The sequence below is a fragment of the Lontra canadensis genome, unplaced genomic scaffold (assembly GCF_010015895.1).
Source record: "Lontra canadensis isolate GAN:19392208 unplaced genomic scaffold, GSC_riverotter_1.0 scaffold40, whole genome shotgun sequence".
Lineage (NCBI taxonomy): Eukaryota > Metazoa > Chordata > Mammalia > Carnivora > Mustelidae > Lontra > Lontra canadensis.
In genome coordinates, this window is record NW_022631034.1 from 1,642,095 (window position 1) to 1,665,935 (window position 23,841).

A 23,841-nucleotide genomic window follows, 5' to 3' on the forward strand; every position below is an offset into this window, starting at 1 on the left:
TTCTCTCTTCTTTACTTGTATCAATATTGACAAAACTATTGTCGGGCAGGTGGTTACATTTAAATTGTCATTTTGCTTTGATTTTGTTAAGGCTGACTATAATTTATGTAATGGTTCTCAAACATTCTCGGGAATAAAAACCAATTAAAAACCAGCTGATATACATGTTCATCGTCCCTGCTCCCCGAGGGTCTGTGTCCATGGGTCTAAGGGAGTGGGTGTGCAGGTTGCTCAAGAGTAAGCATTTCTTACAAGCATCCAGACTGACCATGAGGCATATAATGATCTAAGACTTTGTTTTGAAACACATTATTAAGAGTTACATTAAACTCTTTAGGCTACTCTGACACAATATATTCTCCTGAGAGACACAAATCAAATCATATCAATAAACATTGATTACCTACCATATGCAAAGTAATCAGAAAGTTAAGACACTTAATCATGGGATTACTTAATTCTCTTCTCAGCAAAATTTAGCTGACCTATTGTTTATCTTTAGATATTTCCCTGCTCTTAATATTATTAGTTTAATTTTCTATCCATTTACACATCAGTCAGTAAAATCTTGGCTAAATAGACTTCAATAGTAGCAAGGAGAATCTATTGTAAATGTTATAATACTCCACAATGTCTTTCATTAACCTCATGATGTCTCCCTATTGTAGGTAGCTTATATACTAGATTGAAATTTTTCTTTTCAGAACTGAAGCACTTAATTATAATCACATGGATTGCTAATACCATCTTTATTATAATATTATAATATAGCATCTTGGAATTGAGTGTTTTTTTTTTAAACACTTTAGCATACATTATAAACATTGATGGCTGCTACATAAGCAGAGGGAGTGAAATGGCAAACTAAACAGTTCTTTTGGCGCCCCCTAATGCCTAAATCTTAGAAATGAATTATCAAGGGAATAATTGGCAATGCTAGCAGTTCCTTTTTATTTTTATTTTCTAAGATTTTATTTATTTACTTGAGAGAGAGCGAGAGAGAGAGTACACAAGTAGGGGGAGTGGCAGAGGGAGAGGGAGAAGCAGGCTCCTTGCTGACAGGGAGCCTGATGTGGGACTTGATTCCAGGACCCAGGGATCATGACCTGAGCTGAGGCAGAGTCTTATCCAACTGAGGGACTTAAGACAGAGGCTTAACCGACTGAGCAACACAGGCGCCCCTATCAGTTCCTTTTTAAAAGTTAGTTTTTAAATTACAATATTCTTTCTTAAGTTTATATTGCTAAAAGTTCTTCAGACTTTATATGCCATTTTATAACAGTGAGAATTTAGTTGATAACTCAGTTATTTTTAAATGAAATTTAGAATTGTCTAGCAAGATGATTCAAAATGATGACTAATATTTACTTACCATCTGCAAAGTACTACTATGTATAAGCTTGTCTGATCTTTACACCAGCCATATTTGGTAGTCTACTTGGCACCACTTTACAAATGAGAAAACTGAGGCATGACTTGCTAAATAGCACATTGCTAGTGACTAAAAGCACCTAAACAAGAACATAAGTTTTCTTAGTCATCACCAGCTTTCAGCAATTTCATCAAGTTCTTTCTTTAATCAATTACATCAAAGTGAAAGAGCAATTTATTGAAGTTTTCTACAAGTTTAATATAGGACCACAAATGTTCTCCTTTAAAGGCAAAGGTCCAAAACCTCAGGTGGAAGAAAATAGAACCCATAGCCACCCTACAATGAGTCTAAATGTAAAGTCTTTGTTTCCTAAGGGGGAAAAGAAATCACTTGAGGCAAAAATGCTAGTTAAAATTAGATATTCCTGAAAAACTGCATCTATCCAATTCAACACGTAGCTAAGAGGAACCATATAAATTTCTTCCAAGACACATTAAATGAAAAATGGTGACTATGTGTAGAGAAAGTGCTAATATTAAACCTTTTCAAAAAAATTTTTTTGTTTGTAAAAACAATGCAAATTTATTATAATATACAACCTAGAAATAACTGCTGTTTACATCTTAATGAATTTAACACTAGTTTTTCATGCACATTTTTTTTATTATTGAAGTATAACTAACATACAATGATATATTAATTTCAGGTGTACGGCATTGATTCAACAATTCTATACATGAATCAGTGCTCACCAAGATAAATGTAGTGACCATCTGTCATACAACATCCTTACAATATTATTTACTATATTCCCTATGGTATAATTTTCATCTCCATGTCTTAACTATTTTATAACTAGAAGTTTGTACCTCTTAATTCCTTTGTCTATTTCACCCATCCCCCAACCCCCCTCCCCTCTGGCAACCACCAATTCTTCGCATTTAAGAGAGAGGTTGTTTGTTTGTTCATTTGATTTGTTTCTTATATTCCACATATAAGTAAAATCATAGGTATGTGTCTTTGTCATTTTTTTAATGATTGGTGTTGTAGTGTATATATTGTTTTACATTCTTACTTCGTCTCTCTTGTTGAGTTAAAAAATCTATTTTATGGTCATACAGTGTATGGTGTACTCTAATACTCATCAAGTTCTTTCTTTAACCAATTACATCAAAGTGAAAGAGCAATTTATTGAAGTTTTCTACAAGTTTAATATAGGAAATAATCATTTCCCCATTTCGGCAGTACTAGGTCATGCCATTTTTTCCATTATCAATAAACTTCTTGGAATAGCCCTTTACATAAACTCTCCTTATGTGTTTAGACCTTATTGAATCAAGACTTAAGCACATTTTAAGATGCTTGATGCAAGTTGCCAAATTGCTTTTTAATAAATCTTTAATTTTAATTGCTTTTTAAAAAGATATCTAGGAAAAGACAGTCATTCATTTAGCCATTCATGAAATATTCAAGCAGCCTCTACCATGTCCCAGCCACTTGCTATGTACTTGCAGAATCTCTGTGAACAAAGGAGACAAAGATCTCTGACTTTTAGAGAAGACAGTCAATAAAAACAATCATAAAAAAATAAATTACATAGCACTATAAATATCTTATAAACAAAAGCAGTAAGAATCAAACCTCACAACTAAGATTTGAATTCCTTCACAATCAAAAAAATTAAAAAATACAATTTCTATAATACTTTAATTAACCAACTTGTTTGAAAATGGGGCTTTTTGACCAGCCAATTTTCCCACTAATTAAAGGCTGATTTATTTATGAAGAAAGATAGCTCAGGCAATAAATATCCCCCCATGCAGGAATTTGCTATTTTACCCTCTAAAATCCTTATCTATGTACCACTGAAGAGATTTATCTCCAAGCAATGTATTTTCAAAATTATGCCGAAATGGTATTGCAGAGTAAATCATGCAGTAGATGTGGCTTATCCTGCAAACCCCCAGCTTTCTTCTGTATCACTTCCCTTGGTTTTTAAAAACCTAGTTTCCAAAAAAACCCCAAACAAACTCATTTATAGTAAGAATTAAATGATTTATTACACTTATTCTCTTTTCCTTCCTTAGAGCATTTGGACTTTATTATTTTTTTAAGATTTTATTTATTTGACAAAGAGAGAGAGCACAAGCAGGGCGAGCAGCAGGCAGAGGGAGAGGGAAAAGCAGGCTCCCCACTGAGCAAGGAGCCAGATATACGGGCTCGATGTGGGGCTCAATGTGGGGCTCCATCCCAGGACCCCGGGATCATGACCTAAGCCGAAGGGAGACACTTAATCGACTGAGCCACCCAGGCACCCTGAGTATTTGGACTTTAATGAAAAACAAAGTGTTACACTAAAAAAGAAAAAAAATAAACCTCAGAATATAATAGCAGGCTTTAGCAAACACACAGGAGAAGTTTCTCTAGATTGGAGATGCATATTTTTTTATCCTGGTAATAAAGAGTGTATGCAAATAATAGAAAATAAAATAGTTTAATATAACTTATATATTGTATATAATTTATATATAGTATATGTGAATTATAGTATATAAATATAAATTATAATATATAAATTATATATAACACATAAGTTATATTATATTATCTGCAAAATATATAAATAATATAATATAGATAATAACTAACATTTATTGGATGCTTACTACGTGTTTGGTACTATGATAAGCATTTTACATACGAATTGTCCTTTATCCATCACTAAAGCCCTATGAAAGTTTTATTCCAGTTGTACAGTTGAAGAAGATGAGGCCCAGGGAGATTAATCAGTTTTTCCAAATGTTCTAAAGCTGGTAACAGTAAAGCCAGGACATCAGCCATCCGGTGGGATTCCAGCACCTGCACTATGGCTTTGCTGGTCTTCCTAAGAGACCTAAGAGGGTCCTTTGTCAACCTCCCCTCAGCCACCCCACCAAATCCTCCTCTGTACATTAGCTAAAAATAAAACAATGCCAGGAGAAGTTCACTTTTAATGTAATGTTTGTTATGAAAATGCAAATACATGAGAAAAGAGGAAACCACAGGATGCTATCAACTAATTCTATATTGGCCTAAATACAAGATGTGGAAGCACGTTTGGGTTATGACAATGAAAATGAAACCACAGGACCCCAGGAACCTGGAGAACAGGGAATAGGATGGGGCAGTCTGAGATGAAGACGAAGTAGAGGTGGAAAAGGTGGTTCTCTTAAAGATAGGACCTCCACTTGGAACACTGAAAAAATAAAATAAAATAAAATAAAATAAAATAAAATAAAATAAAATAAAATAAAAAGATAGGACCTCCACAGGGGCATTCATAATGTGTTTTTCTAGCTGGTCTTGGTCCAATAAAGTGTCGAGAAATCAGTGCTTCTCAGAGTGGAGTCTGTGGACCATCTGCACTAGAAATGCTTGGGTAGGAGTTTAAAATGCAGGTTGCTGAGCCATTAGCCAAGTGATACTTCTGCAGTAAAGTGTAAAAACCACCGCTCTAGGGGTTAGACACACCCTTTAAGAGAAAGAAGTGTCATGAAAAATGACGTAGGGTGTGGGCAGGAAATGTGGACAGAAATGGGGAGACTTGATTGCCCAAGATATTGCCTTAGTAATAGTGATTTTGGGGGTCAGAACAGGGTGGGTACATGAGAATTTCAGGCCATTATCTCTAGTATTATCTGGTCACCTCTCTCCGCTCCTCTTTCTCCTGCCCACCACTTCCTGAGTTACTGAGCACCCCAGCCCACCTTGGCAGCTCGGGATCCCTAGAAGCACAGGATGCAGGTTGTGCCAGTGAACCGCTGTGCCAGTGAACCGTCATACTCCCATATTACCCCCTCTGCCCGGACCCTGCCCCACCTCTCTATGTGAAGCTTCAGCTGAGGTTCTGAGAACCACTGAGGACTGCTGAAGCTGGAGCTACTATACCACCACCCTGGAAAGTCACTATAAAAAATTCCTGTTCCTGGGGTCTTTAAGCAGTACAGAAAGAACCCCAAAGGGGAAAAGATAATTTCTGAGAAAGCCAACACTGTAAATGTGAAAGCCAGTTCCCTAAATTAAATACTACTGAAATATATATATTGAATAGATGACTTTTGAGCAGGAGTGTTGTTCAACTCTGCTGTATACAAGTCTCTTTGCAATGAAGGAAAGGCACAGGCTCCATAATCCCTTTAACAAGAAGTCAGAGGCCTGAGGGAAGGGCAGTCATATTTCCTAATGGTTAGTTAACTTGCTTGAATTGCTACTTGAAGTAGGAAAGTTTCCCAGAGAAATCGTATTATTCTTTTTTGACAATTCTCCAGAGGAAGACAAGTATGAGCAAGGTATTAAACCACATGATGTTTTGTTCTTACAAAACACCACTGGTTGTTGCATTACTGATGACTCCTAGAAGATTCTCATTAGTTTTTCAGAACTTATAAAGACTATAAGAGAAAAAAACAAATGTTATGTCAATGGAACTAAATATAAATGATATTAAATTGAACACAGATTAGAGGCTGGCACACAGAATTGTACTTTTCAAAAATTCCGTTACTTGTAGTTAAGGGTTTCTGATTCATTCACATTTGAGATATAAATGTAAATAAATGTGTAGATTCATGGTTACTAAGCCAGGTTAAACTGACACACAATGTTCCCTGATATACTACTCAGTTTAATCACCTGCATTTATTTAATCATCTTCATGTCCTATTCCTAATAAAGAATCAGAGTTCTATAGAATAAAAAAATAATGCATAAGAGTTACAATCTCTCTGAAGTTCACAATATCCACTAATAAAGAATAAAGATTATGATTTTCCATGAGGAAGTAATATCTTCTATATTAGTTTCCTATTGCTGCTTTAACAAGTTATTACAACCTTAAGTCACATGCTACATGGCTTAAAACAATACAAATTTATTATTTTATAATTCTGGAGGTAGGAAATCCAAAATTGATATCACTGGGCCAAAGTCAAGATATCAGCAAAGCGATGTTCTTTCTGGAGGCTCTAGGAGAGAATCAGTTTCATTGCCTTTTCCAGATTCTAGAGGATGCCCTTGTTCCTTGGCTTGTGGTCCTATCTTCCATCTTCAAATTCAGAACCATAGTATCTTCCATTCTCTTTCTCTCTGACCCTCCTGCCTTGTGCCTTGACCATCCCACCGAATGTGATTGCATTCAGACCTACCCCTATAATCTAAGATAATTTCCCTATCTCAAGTCCCTTTTGCTATTATAAATTATAGAAATATATATATAAATATATATTTGTTACATAAATTATATAATTTATATGTAAACATTTATTTGTAAATAAATTTTAAAATATTAAATATTTATGTTATTTGTTTATATAAATATACTTATATGAATATTATATTATATTATATATTTATAAATAAATACTTATAACCATAGCAAATAATTATATATAAAATATAGTTAAATATAAATACAGCAAATAAATATTTGCTCTATCAATTATATAAATATATATATATAAACTCAAAGGTTCCAAGGATTGGGACAGGGATATTTTGAGGGGTAGGGAGATCACTATTTGTCCTACCACATCTCACCTATCTACCTCACCACCTATTATTGCAATTTTTACAGTTATTATGATTTGATGCCAGCAAAAAAACCAAATCGGTTCTTTTTAAGCAGAAAAGGAACTATTGGAAAGATAGCTAGAAATCAATATGAAGGCTGGCAAAATGATCACAAGTAGGATACAAGGGACAGCAAGAGCCAGAACCACAGCCAAAAATTGCAGCCTAGGAAGAATCTGGTGAGGACCCTGCAGCCGGCACTGTGGTCATTGCCACTACCTGCCCTGCGCCCTGTCTGGACTGCCCATGATGCTACTGTTACCAGATCCTGTGATAGCTGCTGCTATAAGAAATTTCCTGGAGCTGAATGTTCTGTACCTGTGGAAGCATCTGAATGGGTAGGTTTAGGTCATCTGCTTGTAGCTACTTGTTGGCAATGGGGAGAGGGAGGCTTTGTTCCATCAAGGCTTCCACAGTGGGAAGCCTTACCTGCTTCTTACCTATTTTAGGATGCCCACAAAGAAGTACATCCTGGGGCTGGGCAACTAAAAAATGACAAATGTCCACTAGTCTATTCAGACTCAGGAATTGGCACATGCTATATGCTTGAGAGCAAGGTCGCACTTTTGAAGAATCTAAAACTACTGAGTAAGACTTGGAAGCTGCCCATTCCTGCACATAGAGTTTTGTCACACAATGACATCAGACCCATGCCTCTGTGTGTTCCATGTCACTTAGGAAAATTTCCTGGGTTTGCTGCTGCTTTTTACTTTTTCCCCTTCTTAATCTTTTTCTTTAAACATGTGATCACGTTATTCATATTTCTCTTCCTTACCTTCTTCTCCCTATACATAGGAAGTACTTAGAGCCAGGAACATAAGCATGAAGATAATACTTGAATAGGTCTAGGCATACCCACCTATCTGTAATACACAAGGATGACACTGTAACTCATGAAATGATTCATCGTTTGACTTGTTTTTCTAGGTGTGGTAATGAGTTCGTCCTGACATACCATTTTCCCTGGCCTGGGCTTTTGGTGCCTATTTGATAGGTCTGCCCATTGTCTTCTGCTTTGCCAACTGACTCAGACTAGTGTCAAATCCTTAGCATTACTCTTAACCCAATAAGGTTGAATTCCAACCCTAGAACTAAACTGGCCTGGGAAAATAGCACATAAACACTGTGAAACAGCTGAGATTATTAGAAGGAAATTAGAAAGAGAGAACCCAAAAGGAGATGTTTCTGTTTTAAGAAAAATAATTTGAAAAACACCCTTTGTGCCTCTGTGTCTTTTAATATGACACCTCTTTTATCTAGAAGCTACTGAAAGGAGGGTCTAGAAAAGTTATTGTGTCAGCTCTGGTAAAAGCCTTTAAGATACAGGCCTCAGGTAGCATGGCTTTGACACCAAGATTGGCAAAGGCAAAAGTAAATAAAGATTTATAAATGTCCATACCCTTTGGGCCAGTAATTCCACTAAAGAAATCTAGCCTTAGGAAATAAAGAGAGAGACGTCTGGGTGGCTCAGTTGGTTAAGCATCTGCCTTCCACTCAGGTCTTGATCCCAGGGTCCTGGGATTGAGCCCCTCGTCGGGCTCTCTGCTCAGCAAGGAGCCTGCTTCCCCTCCTCCCTACCTGCCATTCTGCCTACTTGTGATCTCTGTCAAATAAATAAATAAAATCTTTAAAAAAAAAAAAAAGGAAATGAGAGGTATGGAAAAAAGATTTATGTACAATGATATCTACCCAAAAACTAATTATAATAGTAAGAATTTGGAAACAACCTGAAAGTCCAATAATAGCAATAGCTAATGCTTATTAAGCTTTTAATTTGCGTAAGGCACAGTACTAAGGGCTTGATATGAACTATTCCATTAGATCTCAGGGGTGAAGCGCTGTTATTATCTCATTTTGTAAATGAAGACACAGAAGGGTTAAGCAGCTTACCCAGAGCCATGCAATTCCAGGTGGTGGAACCAGGATTTGAAGTGAGTTTTGTCTGAATCCAAAGATTTATTTGAAACCACCAAACTAGACAGTTTCTCAACAGGGTGATGACTGAATAAATACACAAGCACAATATTAAATTGTTATTAGTATGACAGTTTTGAACACATTTTAATAAAATGAGGAAATGTTCATGATCTAATATTGAAAGAAAGGAAAAAACAAGACACAACACTTAGCAAAGAGTGTGATCTACACTATGGTACAGAGACACACAAAAGATTATTCACAAATATTTTTTTTTAAATGATTGCTTCTAGTCTGTGAACAAATATAAAGTAGTACTTTCTTCTCTATACTCTTCCATACTTTTTAAGCATCCTACAATTAGTGTGCCTTATATGTATAATCAAAGAAAATAGTTGGCTTCCAGGAGGAAAGAACTGTAGGTTGGAAGATTCTAGGAATCAGTGCTACATGGGTGAGCCCAACCATAGCTCGCTATGGTGGGGGCTGGAGTCCTACAAGGCCAAGCAGCTCTAACAAACCGTGGCCAGCCCCCAGAGGCGCAATGGCTAAGTCTCAGCTTGGGGGCCCCTGCTACAGGGCTGACTGAGCTGCCCCATCCACAGCCATCCTGCTGTGGAAGTGAGGTTATTAATTAATGGAGCCAGTGACCAGCAAACTACGCATCAGGACTGAATGGGAATTTTCACTCTTTGACCTCTACCTAGGTGACTTCGGTTAAGTCATCTATCTTTTGTACACCTTTGTTTCTTCATCCATGAAATGAGGACAGTAATATTTTCTGCCTGATTGGGTTGATAGAAGGATTAAATGAGAGAAAGCATGTAATGTCTAGGACATTACCTAGAACATATTCAGTACTCAATTAATGGTCACCTAAAAAGAATAATAAAACACACTTTGCCCCATGGGATAGCCATAGAGTGAAAGGCTCAAGAAAAGATTTGGTATCATCCCTCAGAAACAGATGAAATACATCATGACTAAAACCAAGCACTGTTGAGCATATTTGATTAAAATAGGCTGGCATTTGATATGGTACAGACTGTAGTTATGCTATATGCTTCTAGTCTTATTCAAGAACAAGAGACTACATTTTTTGTTTAAAAAAACACTCTAACTCCCCTCTAAATTTTGTTTAAATGCACTGTCTTTGACAAGACTAATTCTAAAGTCAGATACCAGTTTGCATAAGATTTATAAAAATTCTTACCAACTTAGAGATAATTTGAGTTTCTGAGTATACTCAGGTATGTGCTGGGAGGGAAACAAGCAGGGACAGAATTGTCTCATTATGGTTATAGCACCATAGATATTAAATTAACAATGAAGATATCATGGTATTTTTCTGGCACATTAGGCAACACACTGATGATTAGAGCTGATAGACACAAATGTTTTTTTTAGTTCTAAAGTTTCTCTCTGTGTGTGTACATCATTCTGCATTTTTGAATGCTTTTCTGTGTCAAAATACTTGGAAATACTATAAAATGCTAACAGCAAAAGGATTAAGGGGATAGGATTAGCAATGGTTCTTTTCCTCTCCCTTTTATTTTTCCTCTTACAGTTCTCTCTATTAAGGTTACTGCTTTTATAATGATAAGTATTAGGTATGATTTAAAAGAAATGACCTAGCCACATGGTGGCAGTATATCATGAAATTACACTATATACAGTTTAATTTCAGTCGTATGCTTAAAAATTTTGTTATTGACTTGATTTCCTCTCGGAGAATCTTGTTTATAAATTGTCTTACTTCAGATATCTGATTCTTTGTGAAATTACGCTCTGACAATTAATCATATCTTAAAAGAATTTAAAAATGACTAATCTAATTTAAATTAATGCACCTGGTTGATTTGAAACTATGATAACAAAAAGACCCTAAAGGATAATTGTGTTTATTCTCCTTATTAGGGCTAATAAAGCCCTAGTTAGATATGCACATTATTTTTATGTAAAAAAAATTAATAACCGAAATTTCATTGCTTGATAATCACCTGTACTTTATACAACAGAATTAAGTTAACCTGCATTAAAAGCCATAGCACCACATATTACTTTTAAATAAAAATGCTAATTTTAAAATAATGAAAGTGAAAACAAAAATAATCTAGCAACATATGCTATAAACCCATGATCTTGCCAAGTTAAAAATTGCATTACATTTTAATGTAATACATCTAGTCTTAAAATTTCAAAATCATGTAGATGCAGACTCCTGCTTGGGCTTCCCAAGACTGAATATCAGTCTACAAAATACTAATTTAGATGAATAAACCTGGCTGGTGACCATTGGGGCATAACCTTGCTCCCAGAGTTTGATGAAACCACATACTCAGGAACAAAAGAGACTTAGTGAAGCATTGAGAAGCCAAAAAGAATTCCTGATTTGTCACAATTCACAGTGCAACATTTTCCTCTCGATGTAGAGAAGACAGAATAAAAACACAGAAAAGAACTTTTGGTTCTTCTGATGTTTTCACCTTCTAAAATTCCCTACCTATTGTTCTTAGAAAACTACTGAGCTTTTGCCTGCACCCAGGTCAACCTTTTTCAAAAATTTCCAAAGACCATAAGAACCTTTTTATTGAAACTCCATGATAGTTTTCTCAAAGAGAGCTGTCTGGGCCATACAGCTTGTTATACAAGCCTGTGATATCATGGTGGCAGTTAAAGGTGCCTCAAATCATGATTCCTCCCTGGTCCTGCAAGTAATTCTTCAAAAAGAAAAATGTGAACACTGAAATCAGAATAACTAAATAAATAGGGTTTGAGGCACACTTGGGAATGCAGAGCTTAGAACCATTTTCAGGAATGTCTTCTGTCAGCTAGAAAAATAGTGTCCTTGAAGTCACCTCTGGGAGCATTTAAATATCAGGAGGGAGGAGATGAGTAAGAAAGCACCAGGACTCTTTTGGGTTCAGACTGAAAGCGAGTTAGCTGCCAAGGCTGCTCACCACACTCCGGTCAGAAGCTTTCATTAGCTGTGTCCTGACAGTCGTTATGACTAATCAGGGCTGGTCAGGATCTTTGCCAGTGGGAAAGGAGCAGAGGGAAGTCATTAATAGAATTCCACACCTGTGTTATAACCTCAAAGTGTCTGCTAATCAAAATTGGGCTTCTTATATGGATCCAAGATACTGTTCCCCAACAGTATCTCAAAGATTGTGCAAAGGCAGAAATGACACATCCTGGAGGCTCTTCAGGAAACCTAAACTTTATTGCACCATCTATTGGAAGGAATCAAGTAGAGACCAATTATTGTGCACTTTTTGGTCAGTGAATTAAGTAAAGCTCCTTGGTATTTGTTGCCTAGAAGCCTCATGAAATTAGAGGACACACCTTGAAGTTTTACAAACCCTAGGTAGTTTTTATTGTCTTTTCAGTGTTTCCTTCCTTAGGATCTGCCCAATTAAACAAAAAGGAGAAGAAAAGACACACATATTTGAAGGCCTTTGCTTTTATTCCACATTCAAGCCTATTAAAGTGTACTTTAATCATCTCCAAACAAGTGAAGAACACTTTTAGGAAACTGGGTAACCTAAATGCAAAATGTAAGAAGCTCACCCTATTTCATTTTGTTGAAGTTCCCCAGGTCACACAGAAATCATTCCAACATGATACTCAGAATTCTGAGCATCTAACTGCTTCCATCTTTAAAGGACGTCTTACTTCTGGTAAGAAAATACTACTTGGGTTTTTTGCGTAGTCTTTACTTATCAGCCATTTGAATCTTCCAACTGAAAAATCATGTTTCAGGCGTAAATTTCTTGATAATAAGATATGCTACATGTTTTCTATAGGAAAATAATCAATAAGGATCACTTAAAACTGAATTTAAAGAATGATTCAGGTGGACTTAGCCAGCCTTTGCTATGGGTTGGATACATTTTCATTTCAATGGGTGCTGGGTCTCACGACTCCAAAACTCCTTCTTAAAAACATTATTTGAGTGTCTACCATGTGCTAGGAGGTTGTATACACCATTTGTTCAATATTCAAAACAACCAGGTGAGAAAAGTATTATGTATCTATTTTATATGTGAGAAAACTGGAGCTCAGAGAAACTGAGGAACTTGTCCAAAGTCATACTAAGTGACAGACTAAAATTCAAATCCTGTTTTTCAAATCCTGAAGTCTGTGCTCTTTTTCTTGTACATACCAGCTCCTATTTCATTAGGATGACCCAGTATTTTCCTTTGATGAGCTTACCTAAATGTTTTAGGCATAAAAAAATTGAGATCAGGTAGTGCAATGGACCAGTATACCCTAAATAGAAATTGCAAATTGAAAAACTTTAGGCATAACTATTTCACCTCCGACCACTGATACACCATTTATCTCCCTGCATTGAAATCTGGCAGGAATAATATCAGAATTTTTGCAGGTTACATTGACATTCTTGAGACTTTCATTCATTTATTCATTTATTCATTAAGCAACTCCTATGTGCCAGTCACTGTTCTGGGTAGGGGGGAATCAGCAGTGAAAAGAAAATGACCAAAGGCCCTGTCTTCATGGCTTCCATTTTGGACAGATGGGGAGAAAAACAATAAACAGAACAACAACAAGAAAAGAGTCAGGTGGCAGTTAAGTATCATAAAGAAACATGAAGTGTTTCTTCATAAAGAAACATGAAGTGAGGCCACTAAGTGTGTGTACATGTAAATCAAGTGCTTAGGCCCAGTATAGATACCTAATTACAGATACCTACCCAGGTCTGCACCTTGATAGTTCTGTGGGAACTGGGGAGGCCAGGAGCTCCCTGCCACCCTATTAGATAGGCATTATGATCTTTGTTTTACAGAAGAGGAATCTTGAGTTTCAGTGAGTTTATAATTTTGCCTTGAGGTTACTGGGCTGGTAAGGGGCAGAGCCCAATGTGAATCCATGTATCTTCAGTTGCCTCTTAATCACTCTCCTGTATCCTTAGAACCCTATGCCTGGTTGCCTGGCCCCATATTATTGTGGGAATTCTCTATTCTCTCCCAGGCACTAATGCTTAAAGATATGTGGCAACATTAGTTGCATGAAATCTTCAGCAATAGAGTTTTAGTCCTAGAAAAACACTCATTACATATCTCCCTTGGGGCTTTGGAGGGTGGAGGTTGTTGTTGTTGTTTTTTAAGACATTTATTTGTAAGAGAGAGAGAGAGCAGGCACACATGTGAGCTGGGGGAAGGGCAGAGGAAGAGAGAAAGAATCCTCAAACCAACTCCTCACTGAGCAGGGAGCCCACTGCACAGGGCCCAACATGGGTTGGTCCCAGGGCTCAATCCCAAGACCCAGAGATCATAACCTGAGCCAAAGTCAGATGCTTAACTGACTGAGCCACCCAACCCCCCCCCACCCCACCCCTAGGACTTTGGAGTAAACTAGCTATACTGGCCTGGCCCCTGCCCACCAGCTGGCTTTGAGAGAGGGATCAGGCAGCCTGGAGAACCCCAGGTGCATGTCAGGTGCAGCTGAGAAATACCGAGGGCAGGGCCAGTGAAGTGTCTGCCACACTGTAAGTATCTGGTACATATTTGCTAAAGGGAATGAGGAAGGAAGGAATGAGGATGGAAAGGCAGCCAGTATCTATCATCAATCAGAACAAACTTCAGTCTGATAGTCATGTCTCAGTGATAATCTATATTTGAAAATAGAAAATAGGATTTTTTTCATCTACTAAGGAGAAAATGTGATGAGCCTAGTAGGTAACATGTGTTGAATATATCATATTAATTATCTAATGACTTGGGGTGATTAATTGATGCTTCAAAATGCAAGAAAAGCATTGCTTTTAAGATAAAATGTGAGTGCAAAATATATAGCAACTTGAAAATCTTTCTTATATATTGTTTCAAGTAGAGCAAAAGTCCTTTCTCAGCAGAAAAAAATTCATGAACAATAAATTTTGAAGAATGGTGACAACTTCTACATAACTTTTGTCTTGCTCTAAAGGTTAAAAAGAAAACCCAATAAACCTCAATTGTGATTGTGGCCAGCTTTAGACTCTGTTACCAGCAATTGGGAATTCTCACTTGTGTCAGACAAACCAAATGAGGTTCATCACTAAACCGTTTTATATAAAATATGCATGCACAAGCTCAGAAAAAAAAAAAATGTCTAATACTGACCACATTTGCCAGAGATGCACTTCTAGAAACCCACTGATATCAGATACATGCGGCCTAATTTTCTTGGAAAAAAAGGTATTGTCGTGCAGTTTGGAAGGACAGTCACTGTACACACAGCCCAGTTAATTTAAAGTTAATTTTGTTCTCCCCTTCCCTTTTTCCTTTGAGATCAATGACTTTTGCTTTGCACACAGTAGAGAGGACAATGATTCTGAGATCCCACAGACACTAATGCTTAGCTGAAGTTATTTTTCTTTCTTTCAGAAAACCGGCAACAAGACACTGGACTTTTATCAGGAATGGTTTTCTTTGCTGTTATGTTATCAATTCTTTCTTTGATTGGGATATTTAACAGATCACTCAGAACTGGGTAGGTTTCTGTAGAATTTCTATTTTCTGATTTAGACCACATAGAGCAAACCTAGTCATTTCAGTTATTTACTAGGAAAACCCATCAACGTTTTTAATCAGAGAAAGAAAAATATAAAAGGAGCAGTGTTTAATGATTACCAACCCATGCCAAACTCTTGACACAGGTCATTCGTTTAATCCTTGTGATGACCCTGCCAGGAAAACCCGAAGATTTATTTTACAGATTACTTACTTTAGGCTTCAGGAGGTTAAGTGGTCAGCCCAAGGTCATTAAGCATTAAGCCAAGAAGTGCCCAGACCTGGCTGACATCACAACCCACGTTCTCTCCTTTTCTACATAGCCTGCTCACTGTGCCTGGACTCTTTAAAGTGGTTAGGTGATAATCTGCCTCAAATCCTACCCAAACAAATCCTCTGAATCAGTGTGAGGAGCAGTGTGGCAACATTTGAATTTATCACTCTGATGCCAATTGTGCTGGTGTGCTAGTATCCAGCTACCATGCCCATTCTTGACCTCCTTCAATCACTGTTTTCCAGAATGGAATTAGTAAAGATCTATGCCTAGTTATGGATAAATGAAAGTTTGAGGAAAGCAAAGCCTTCAATTTTCTAAATTTTACTAGACGCATTGAGTATTTCTAATCTGTGAATAGACTAGAGCTGTTTGATGTGGCAGTCTCCCTGTATAGCTAATGATGCACAAATTTTAACCATACAAATGTTCTTTGCCTAACTGGCACTGGGTTTCTCTTTCTTGCCATCACTTGCTTCATGATATAATCTTTCTTTCTTTTAAATTAATAATCAAAAGGCAGTAAGAAAATTTAGAATGAGCTATTCTAAGTGAGATAAACTTCTGATTTTTTTTAAATTTACACAGGCTTTTCCTCAGAGGTAGTAATATTTCAAATTTTTAATTACCCACTAATAAATATATCCTTGATATCATTACAAGGTGTGTAAACTAATAGAAAAGCTTGTTTTAGGTTGTTTTAAAAACATACTTGATTATAAATCCCCCAGAAACATCTTAAAGTTTGAACTTGTATAACATAAAAATATTAATATTTGTTATTGTCCAAAGATACTGTGAAACTTTAAATAATATTAAGTTTGTTATTAATAACATAAAAATTAATTTACAGTTGGCAAGACAAGTAAGAAAATAGAATAATTCTTTGCTCATTTAATTATTTAAGTAAATATTCCTTTTAAAAAGATAAATGAAATGAGATCATTTCAATACAACTCTTAAATATATAAGCAGACACTCTTATTTACTCTAACTACACATAACTTATAGAAGCCTTACTTCGAAACAAAACTGGAGAACATTTTAAACTGAAACCAAAAATGAATGTGTGTGTGTGTGTGTATATATATATATATATACACACATATACATATATGTGTGTGTGTGATATATATAGATATATATGTATAGATTTGTGATATCTATGTAGATATATAGATCTAAATGTTTTCACTGTATTGGCATGCTGTAAAAAATTTTCTGTAATAGCATGAACTTATTAATTTGGTCTCATTTTAAGTATAGAAAGAGAGTGTGAATTAGTAAAAAAAAATTTGAGTCATAAAACATTGTCTAAATATGTGTAAAGAAATTATTTTTACCCTACAGTTCAAGGTCAAATTGAATGAGCAAAGTTCATTCAGCATTTTGGTTGTTACTCAGTAAAAGTCCTTAGAAAACTTGCCTAAACAGATAAACAAGTCTGATCTGTTGCTAACAGGTGCTTTGTTTACAGGTAAAAATGCACCAGAGATCAGTTTAGTCTAAGTTCCTATTGCAACCTCTGCTCAAATCGATTTGTACTATAAAATGCAGAAAGTGCTTCTTTCTGTAGTGCCCAGTGTAGCTTGGGGAAGAAGTGGGGTGTTCACAACTTCTCCCTTTCCTTTCTATCACCTCACCCCAGTGGTCCTTAATAAACACACAACCTAAGTAAAAACCAATATTCTCACTGTGCCATACAACTGCAAGACAACTTCTTCAGCCTCCTACTCTATCCACATAAACAACGTTTGGAGACAGCATTATCACCTCAACCCTCTATGGAAACAGAACAAATTCAGAATTAGAGGAGCTAGAACTATACCATTTTATTATACAGCATTCTCTTTTTCAATATTTTTCTGTGGCTGTGGTCAGCTTGGAAAGCTCTACAAAATATCCCTAATATTTTCCAATCCTTTCTACACTGATATCTGCTTATAATGGTGGCCATATTGCACATGCATATAGTTTTATTTCCAGGGTGGTTCTCCCACTCAACTTGAATCTAGTGTGAGTGTTTTGAAATGTTCTGGCTCGTTAGAAAAAGAAAAAAGAACAATAGAGGAGGAAATCTGAAAAGATATTGAATCAACTTCCCACTTACCTTACTCAAGTTGGAGATGGAAATCTACATCAGGAAGTTTAACCTTTATTATGCATTCCATTCCAGGTGATTTCCTGGCCTCCTATGTGATTGCCTGCTCCAATCTTTAAGTAAAATGCTTCTTCTAATGTGTCATTTTTATTTCCTAGGATTAAAAGAAGAATCTTATTGCTAATACCAAAGTGGCTTCATGAAGATATTCCCAATATGGAAAACAGTAATGTTGTAAAAATGCTACAGGTAACCAAACACCATCAAATAAAAACTAAGTGGCGGCTAAGACTAAGAGTGCAATCCAATAATTAGAATAGAACTTCTGTTCAAATAAATAAATGTGTGTACATTTTAGCATAATTGTATAAACATATGTCAAAACAGAATTATACATATTTCAAATTATACTTAAGGGAGATGAGGGGTTTAAGTTAGAGGAAGGAAAGAGAGAAGGAAGAAAGAAACAATACTATTCAAAAGAGAAAAGGGAAGAGGAAGCTTGTGGGCCAGGTGTCAGTCACCTTGTGGCCAATAGTTGATAGATGACTTCGGGGATGAAAGGAGAAAGGCAGAAAAGCTCAGTAAAATGAGGCTCAAAGACAAAAAGAGTCTTCTGTTTCACATGAGATTGGAGAAGCAGGTGAGATCAGCTTCATTCCTGACGTCCAATGGATTTGAGAAAATAAATGTGAGAGGACTGTGGAAGATAATGTCACCAGGCCTGGGCCAGGTTTCCACTTCAAAAAGAACAGGAAAGTGTGCGGGGAAGACCCAGAGACTATAGGGGACTTTGCCAGTTATGGAGGAACTGCTGCTGATTATTAGGAGGGAAAAGATTCTGCTATGTGTGTTCCTTCTACTTTTTGGCAGTCTGGTTTCACCATTAAGTGTCTCAAAACCCATCCGATGGGACAGACATATCATCCAAGCATTACAGTGCTCTGATATAAGTGCAGTGACAGAAATGAAACCAAACATGATGGGGGTATTCAAGAAGCACATGGAAAGATGAGAAGGAGTTGCTTAGGAGAAACAGAAAACACTCAAAATACAGAGGACAGCATGAGAAAAAGCACAGAATGAGAAAAGCTTGTTAGGTGTTGCTTTATTAAAAAGCTTGATAGGAATGGTTGGTATATTGCTGGAATGGTGACTAGGATCAGATCATAGAAGGTCCTGTTACAGAACTCATATCCGCATGCAGTCAATGAACAACAGTAGCTTTAGAGGGACATGAGTCAGAAGCATATTTATACTAAATTGGTCAGGTTTAAGAGGGACTACTACAGAGAAAGAGGGAATATCGGTCAAACAAGACTGTGAAAAAGAGAGGAGGGGATGGTCTAAAGGGATGAGGTGAAAAGGTTCACCTTAGGCAGAAGGGAGGATTCCTATCTCTGGATAATTGAAGGTGAGAAAGTGTGTACACACAGCTGATTTTGAAGGAGATAATATTGCCTACTAATAGTGCAGGGGTGATCTAGAACAACTGAACTCACATATGTGATGAAGTACATAGTTAACAAATAACTGAAGGACAAGCATATATTCATCAAACTATAGATAATAAATACTGTAATCCTGTTTTTCTTTCCACTAGGTAGTTCTTATTCCTTCACTAATTATTATCCAAGGGAACTGGGGATTTTCTGTGGCTCAGAGAACTGTCCCTGAACTCGTTGTGGTCAGATCCTCTTCTTCCATTATTATCTTCACTCTGGAACGGTCCCTTTTGCTCTTCCATGTCCTTCATTACACTTTGACTCCCACCCACATCACTCAGTTGCCAGCCGGAAGAAAAAACCTCCTTCTACAGAACATAGCCACCTTGTATTCTTTGTTTCTTGTAACATGCCTAGTTTCTTTGATTTTCATCTGACCTTCAAAAACATGTCTGCCCTTCCCAACCCAAACCTGGCATGCTCCCTAGGAGGCTGAATCTGAAGAAAATCTGAATGACACTTCATGCTGCTTTATTCAAAGTCTTTTTTTCTTTTTCTTTTTTTTTTCTTTTTTTTTTTTTTTTTGCCAAACTTTCTTCCTATTCTGGGCTACTGGAATTAGAAACAAAACTTCAGATGAAGTTTTGTTTTCTGCCCAAAGATTAAGGGGTAGTGTTCTAGTGGACTGCTATAACAGAACACCATAGACTGGATGGCTTAAACAACAAACATTATTTCTCACAGTCAAGATTAAGGCACTGGCAGGCTGAGTTCCTGGTGAGAGCTCTCCTGAAGAGGGCCACCATCCTGCAGTATCCTCACATGGCAGAAGGAGAGATAACAATCCCATGTCTTCTTATAAGGGCACTAATTCTATTCATGAGAATTCCACACTCATGACCTAATTACCCAACAAAGGCCCCACCACTTAATATCATCACACTAGGGATTAGAGCTTTAACATATAAATTCTGGAGGAACACAAACATTCAGTCCATAGCAGGTGGCTATAATTTTATCACAGCAGTTGTTGGGAGTTTTTTGCCTTAGGAAGCCAGCCATCAGCTCTGAGGCCTCAAGTCATTTTCTTACCCAGAAAAGTCATCAGGCTTTTATACAAATAAAACCCCTCTTCACTGACCCTCCTGTTCATGTCTGAGTTGTGAATAGCTGCATATACCTTTAGAACTTCAGCACAAAGCATTTATTATTACATTATTTGAAAATAGAAGCAAAACAGGATTCTCGCACTTTCCTTTCTTTTATTTAAGCAATGAGGTATTTTCTTGTAGTAATGCTCCATGATATTCAGAAATATTCCAATATATTAAACTTCCAAATATTAAAAGGTACAGAAATAATATGCAAGTTAATATGCAAGATATATTTTTCTCTTTAAAATTTTTAAACCAAGACATGTGCTTTAAACAAGGATTATCTTTATTATTCCTTTCTTTAGTCTCCTTGTGGGAGAATTTAATAAAGACTTGGAATTGAGGAGGATAACAAACGGAGGAAACTGTATGGGAGGACAAACAGTATCAGAAGAGGGAGGGGAAAGGAAAGCTGAGGGAAAGCAGAATTCCAGTTCTTACTTAATTATCCAGTTAGCTCCTTTAAATGCCTTTTGCAAAATAAAAATAAAATCTTTCTTTCTAGGAAAAAAGTGAATTTATGAATAATAATTCCAGCGAGCAGGTCCTATATGTTGATCCGGTGGTTACAGAGATAGAAATCTTTCTCCCAGAAGAAAACAAGCCCATCGACTACAAGGCAGAAAAGAAAACAGAATCCCTGGAGGCCAGAGACTGCCTGCAGAAGTCACTACTCACCAACACTACAGCTGTGTATATTCCTGGTCTCAGCACTGGGTATAAACCCCAGATTTCAAATTTTCTCACTGGGGGAAACCATCTCAGCAAAAATGATGACGTATCTTCATCAACTCTCAAACCAATGGCTGATTCCTTAGACCTGGGGGAAAATGCCAGATTTAAAAAATACCCTAATTTTGCTTTTTCTGTCTCAAGTATGAATTCGCTAAGCAACACACTATTTTTTGAAGAATTAAGCCTCATTTTAAATCAAGGAGAATGCAGCCCTCTGGACATGCAAAACTCAGTTGAGGGAGAAACGACCATGCTTTTGGAAAATGCTTCACCCAATGAAACTATTCCAGAACAGACCCTGTTGCCCGATGAATTTGTTTCCTGTTTGGGGGTTATGAATGAGGAGTTGCCATCTATTAATTCTTATTTTCCACAAAATATTTTGGAAAACCACTTCAATACGATTTCACTCTTGGAAAAGTAGAGCTGCATAGTCAAAGTGATTATGGGAAAGCTGCCTTGCAATCTGAAGCTGGATCATCTCCTCTTCAACCTAAGTTTAATTCCGACCTATTTTTTTTTAAAGTTAGAGAGTTAAGTCCCAAAGATGGAACATACTGCATAGTCACAAAGGAAGCACCAATATTAGGTACACCTTCTGTATTTTTTTTAGAAGTACCAACAATTATATTCTTTTTATTTCCCTTCATTGCAAGGCATAGAACAGATCTCTCTGTTGTACAAAGGATAAATACTACAAGATATGTGGTGGTGAAATAAATGTTGGAAATAGTTCTTAAAAATTGAGACATTAGTGTTTGTTTGCAAGAGGAGAAGCAAATTTAATTTTCATTTTATGGCTTAAAATTCTCTTGAGTGATAAAAATATAGTCCCAACAACAAAATAAGAATAGAATCAGAGGAGCATTAATTAGCATGTCTGTTGTATTATTTTTTTCTACTACTTTCTATGCAGGTATTAGGGATTTGATGTTCCTTTATTTTGATTTTGGACTAAGAGAGTGATAAAACAATGATGCGAGGACATCATGAAACTGCTGTCTTCATTCAGGTTAAGTGTGATGGCATTGTTGTCTTGTGGTGTAGCTGGTGAATTAATTACACTATGGCAGAACTGAAGTAGTAGATGCATTATCAGCAAGGTGTAATTATTCCTTTTGTAATCAACTGTGTATTAGATATATGTCAGGCAATTATTGTTAAAACCCATATTTGTCCAAATCTGGGATGGCAACACTTGACATGCCTACCATTGCCCCATATCCCATGTCTCCTGCAGACATCACTAACTGATCACCACACACCTTTCTGCTAAGCCTTAAGGTGACCTCAGAATCCTCTCAACATGGTGCTCCTTATAGCTATACTCAATAAGGTCTAGGACTGGAGGTGAACTTTATCACCCACCCAGGTCAATACTGAAAGACAGCTGAAAAATGGTACTCAGCAAACTTCTCTACTTTTTAAAATTTTTTTTAGAGTGTGAACAGAGTGGGAGGGACAGAAAGAGAGAGACAATCCCAAGCAGACTTCACACTCAACAGAGCCCAGTATGGGGCTCTATCTCATGACCCTGAGATCATAACCTGTGCCAAAGTCAAGAGTTGGTCATTTAACAAATTGAGCCACGCTGGCATCCTGCAGACTTCTCTATTCTGATTAATTTTTATGGTCCAAGGAAAAATTTTTTTAACGATCAGAATGATTTGAAAATAAAGTAGACTATCCACTGAATTTCTCTTTTTCCTTTGAACAGTTATCAAAATAATAATTTATATTCAGATTAATTAGATTTTGTTATAATAAATTGAGCAGTTAATTTAAAAAGGACCAGTTGCCTACTGTGTGTTAAGCACATGAACAAGCTATTTTGTTTTGTTCTGGCTTTTCTTCAAAATTAAAAAAGGCGGGGGGCACCTGGGTGGCTCAGTGGGTTAAAGCCTCTGCTTTTGGCTCAGGTCATGATCCCAGGGTCCTGGGATAGAGCCCTGCATCAGGCTCTCTGCTCAGCAGGGAGCCTGCTTCCTCCTCTCTGCCTGCCTCTCTGCCTACTTGTGATCTCTGTCAAATAAATTAAAAAAAAAAAAAAAAAAACTTTAAATTAAAAAAAAAAATTTTAAAAACCCAAATGCTGTTTTATTAAGTGTCCCCATGAGGAAGATGACAATACACCCTGGTTTACACTGGTTTGTGGTCTTTTGCCCCAGTGCTATTTATGACCAGTGTACCCTTTCACTCTTAGAAGCATCCCATTTGGATGATAAATCATATGGTTGTTCTATCTATGAAGACTTTAATGCCCAGCATATAAGCAATTTGTTATGATTCACTTTTTTTTTGCATTGACAATCTTTATTTTACTTTATATCATGTACTAAAGTCATTTGCTCCAGAATGGAACATTACTATTCACAGTGTAAAAAACGTATCCCTTACTATGAATTTCTATTCTGTTTGTCCTAAAATCTGTGTATATTTGTTGTACTTTACATATTCTAAAAGGAGTATATATTATTTCACTAATGAAATGCTAATATTAAGCATGACTTGTAAACGATCATATGCCTTTCCTTTATTCTTCTTTGAAGGGAGAATATAATGAAGCAAAAAGGCAGAAAGTACACGGGATAGAAATAGCTAAAGACTGAGACAAATCTTTGATGTCTACCAACCTGATGAAGACATCTGTTTACATATGAAGAATATTTTCAAAGTATATTTCAGTATAATTGTAATCTGCCACACATCAAAAAAGCTACT

The 23,841-nt window shown here is 36.5% G+C and overlaps 1 protein-coding gene and 1 long non-coding RNA gene across 2 annotated transcripts in view; one reads left to right on the forward strand and one right to left on the reverse strand.

Moving 5' to 3' along the window:
* IL23R (interleukin 23 receptor) overlaps positions 1-21,617 on the forward strand; it is a 57,449-nt gene extending 35,832 nt beyond the window's left edge. Inside the window, exons 8-11 of the mRNA XM_032870059.1 lie at positions 12,487-12,576; positions 15,286-15,391; positions 17,945-18,035; positions 20,891-21,617. Of these exons, the coding sequence (XP_032725950.1) occupies positions 12,487-12,576; positions 15,286-15,391; positions 17,945-18,035; positions 20,891-21,544 (941 nt within the window). The 3' untranslated portion in view covers positions 21,545-21,617. The remainder of the gene's footprint in view (positions 1-12,486; positions 12,577-15,285; positions 15,392-17,944; positions 18,036-20,890) is intronic.
* The window catches only part of LOC116874993, a 61,934-nt gene that overhangs the window by 34,306 nt on the left and 3,787 nt on the right, over positions 1-23,841 (reverse strand). The window contains exon 2 of the long non-coding RNA XR_004384111.1: positions 21,064-21,205. This is a non-coding gene — a long non-coding RNA (uncharacterized LOC116874993). The remainder of the gene's footprint in view (positions 1-21,063; positions 21,206-23,841) is intronic.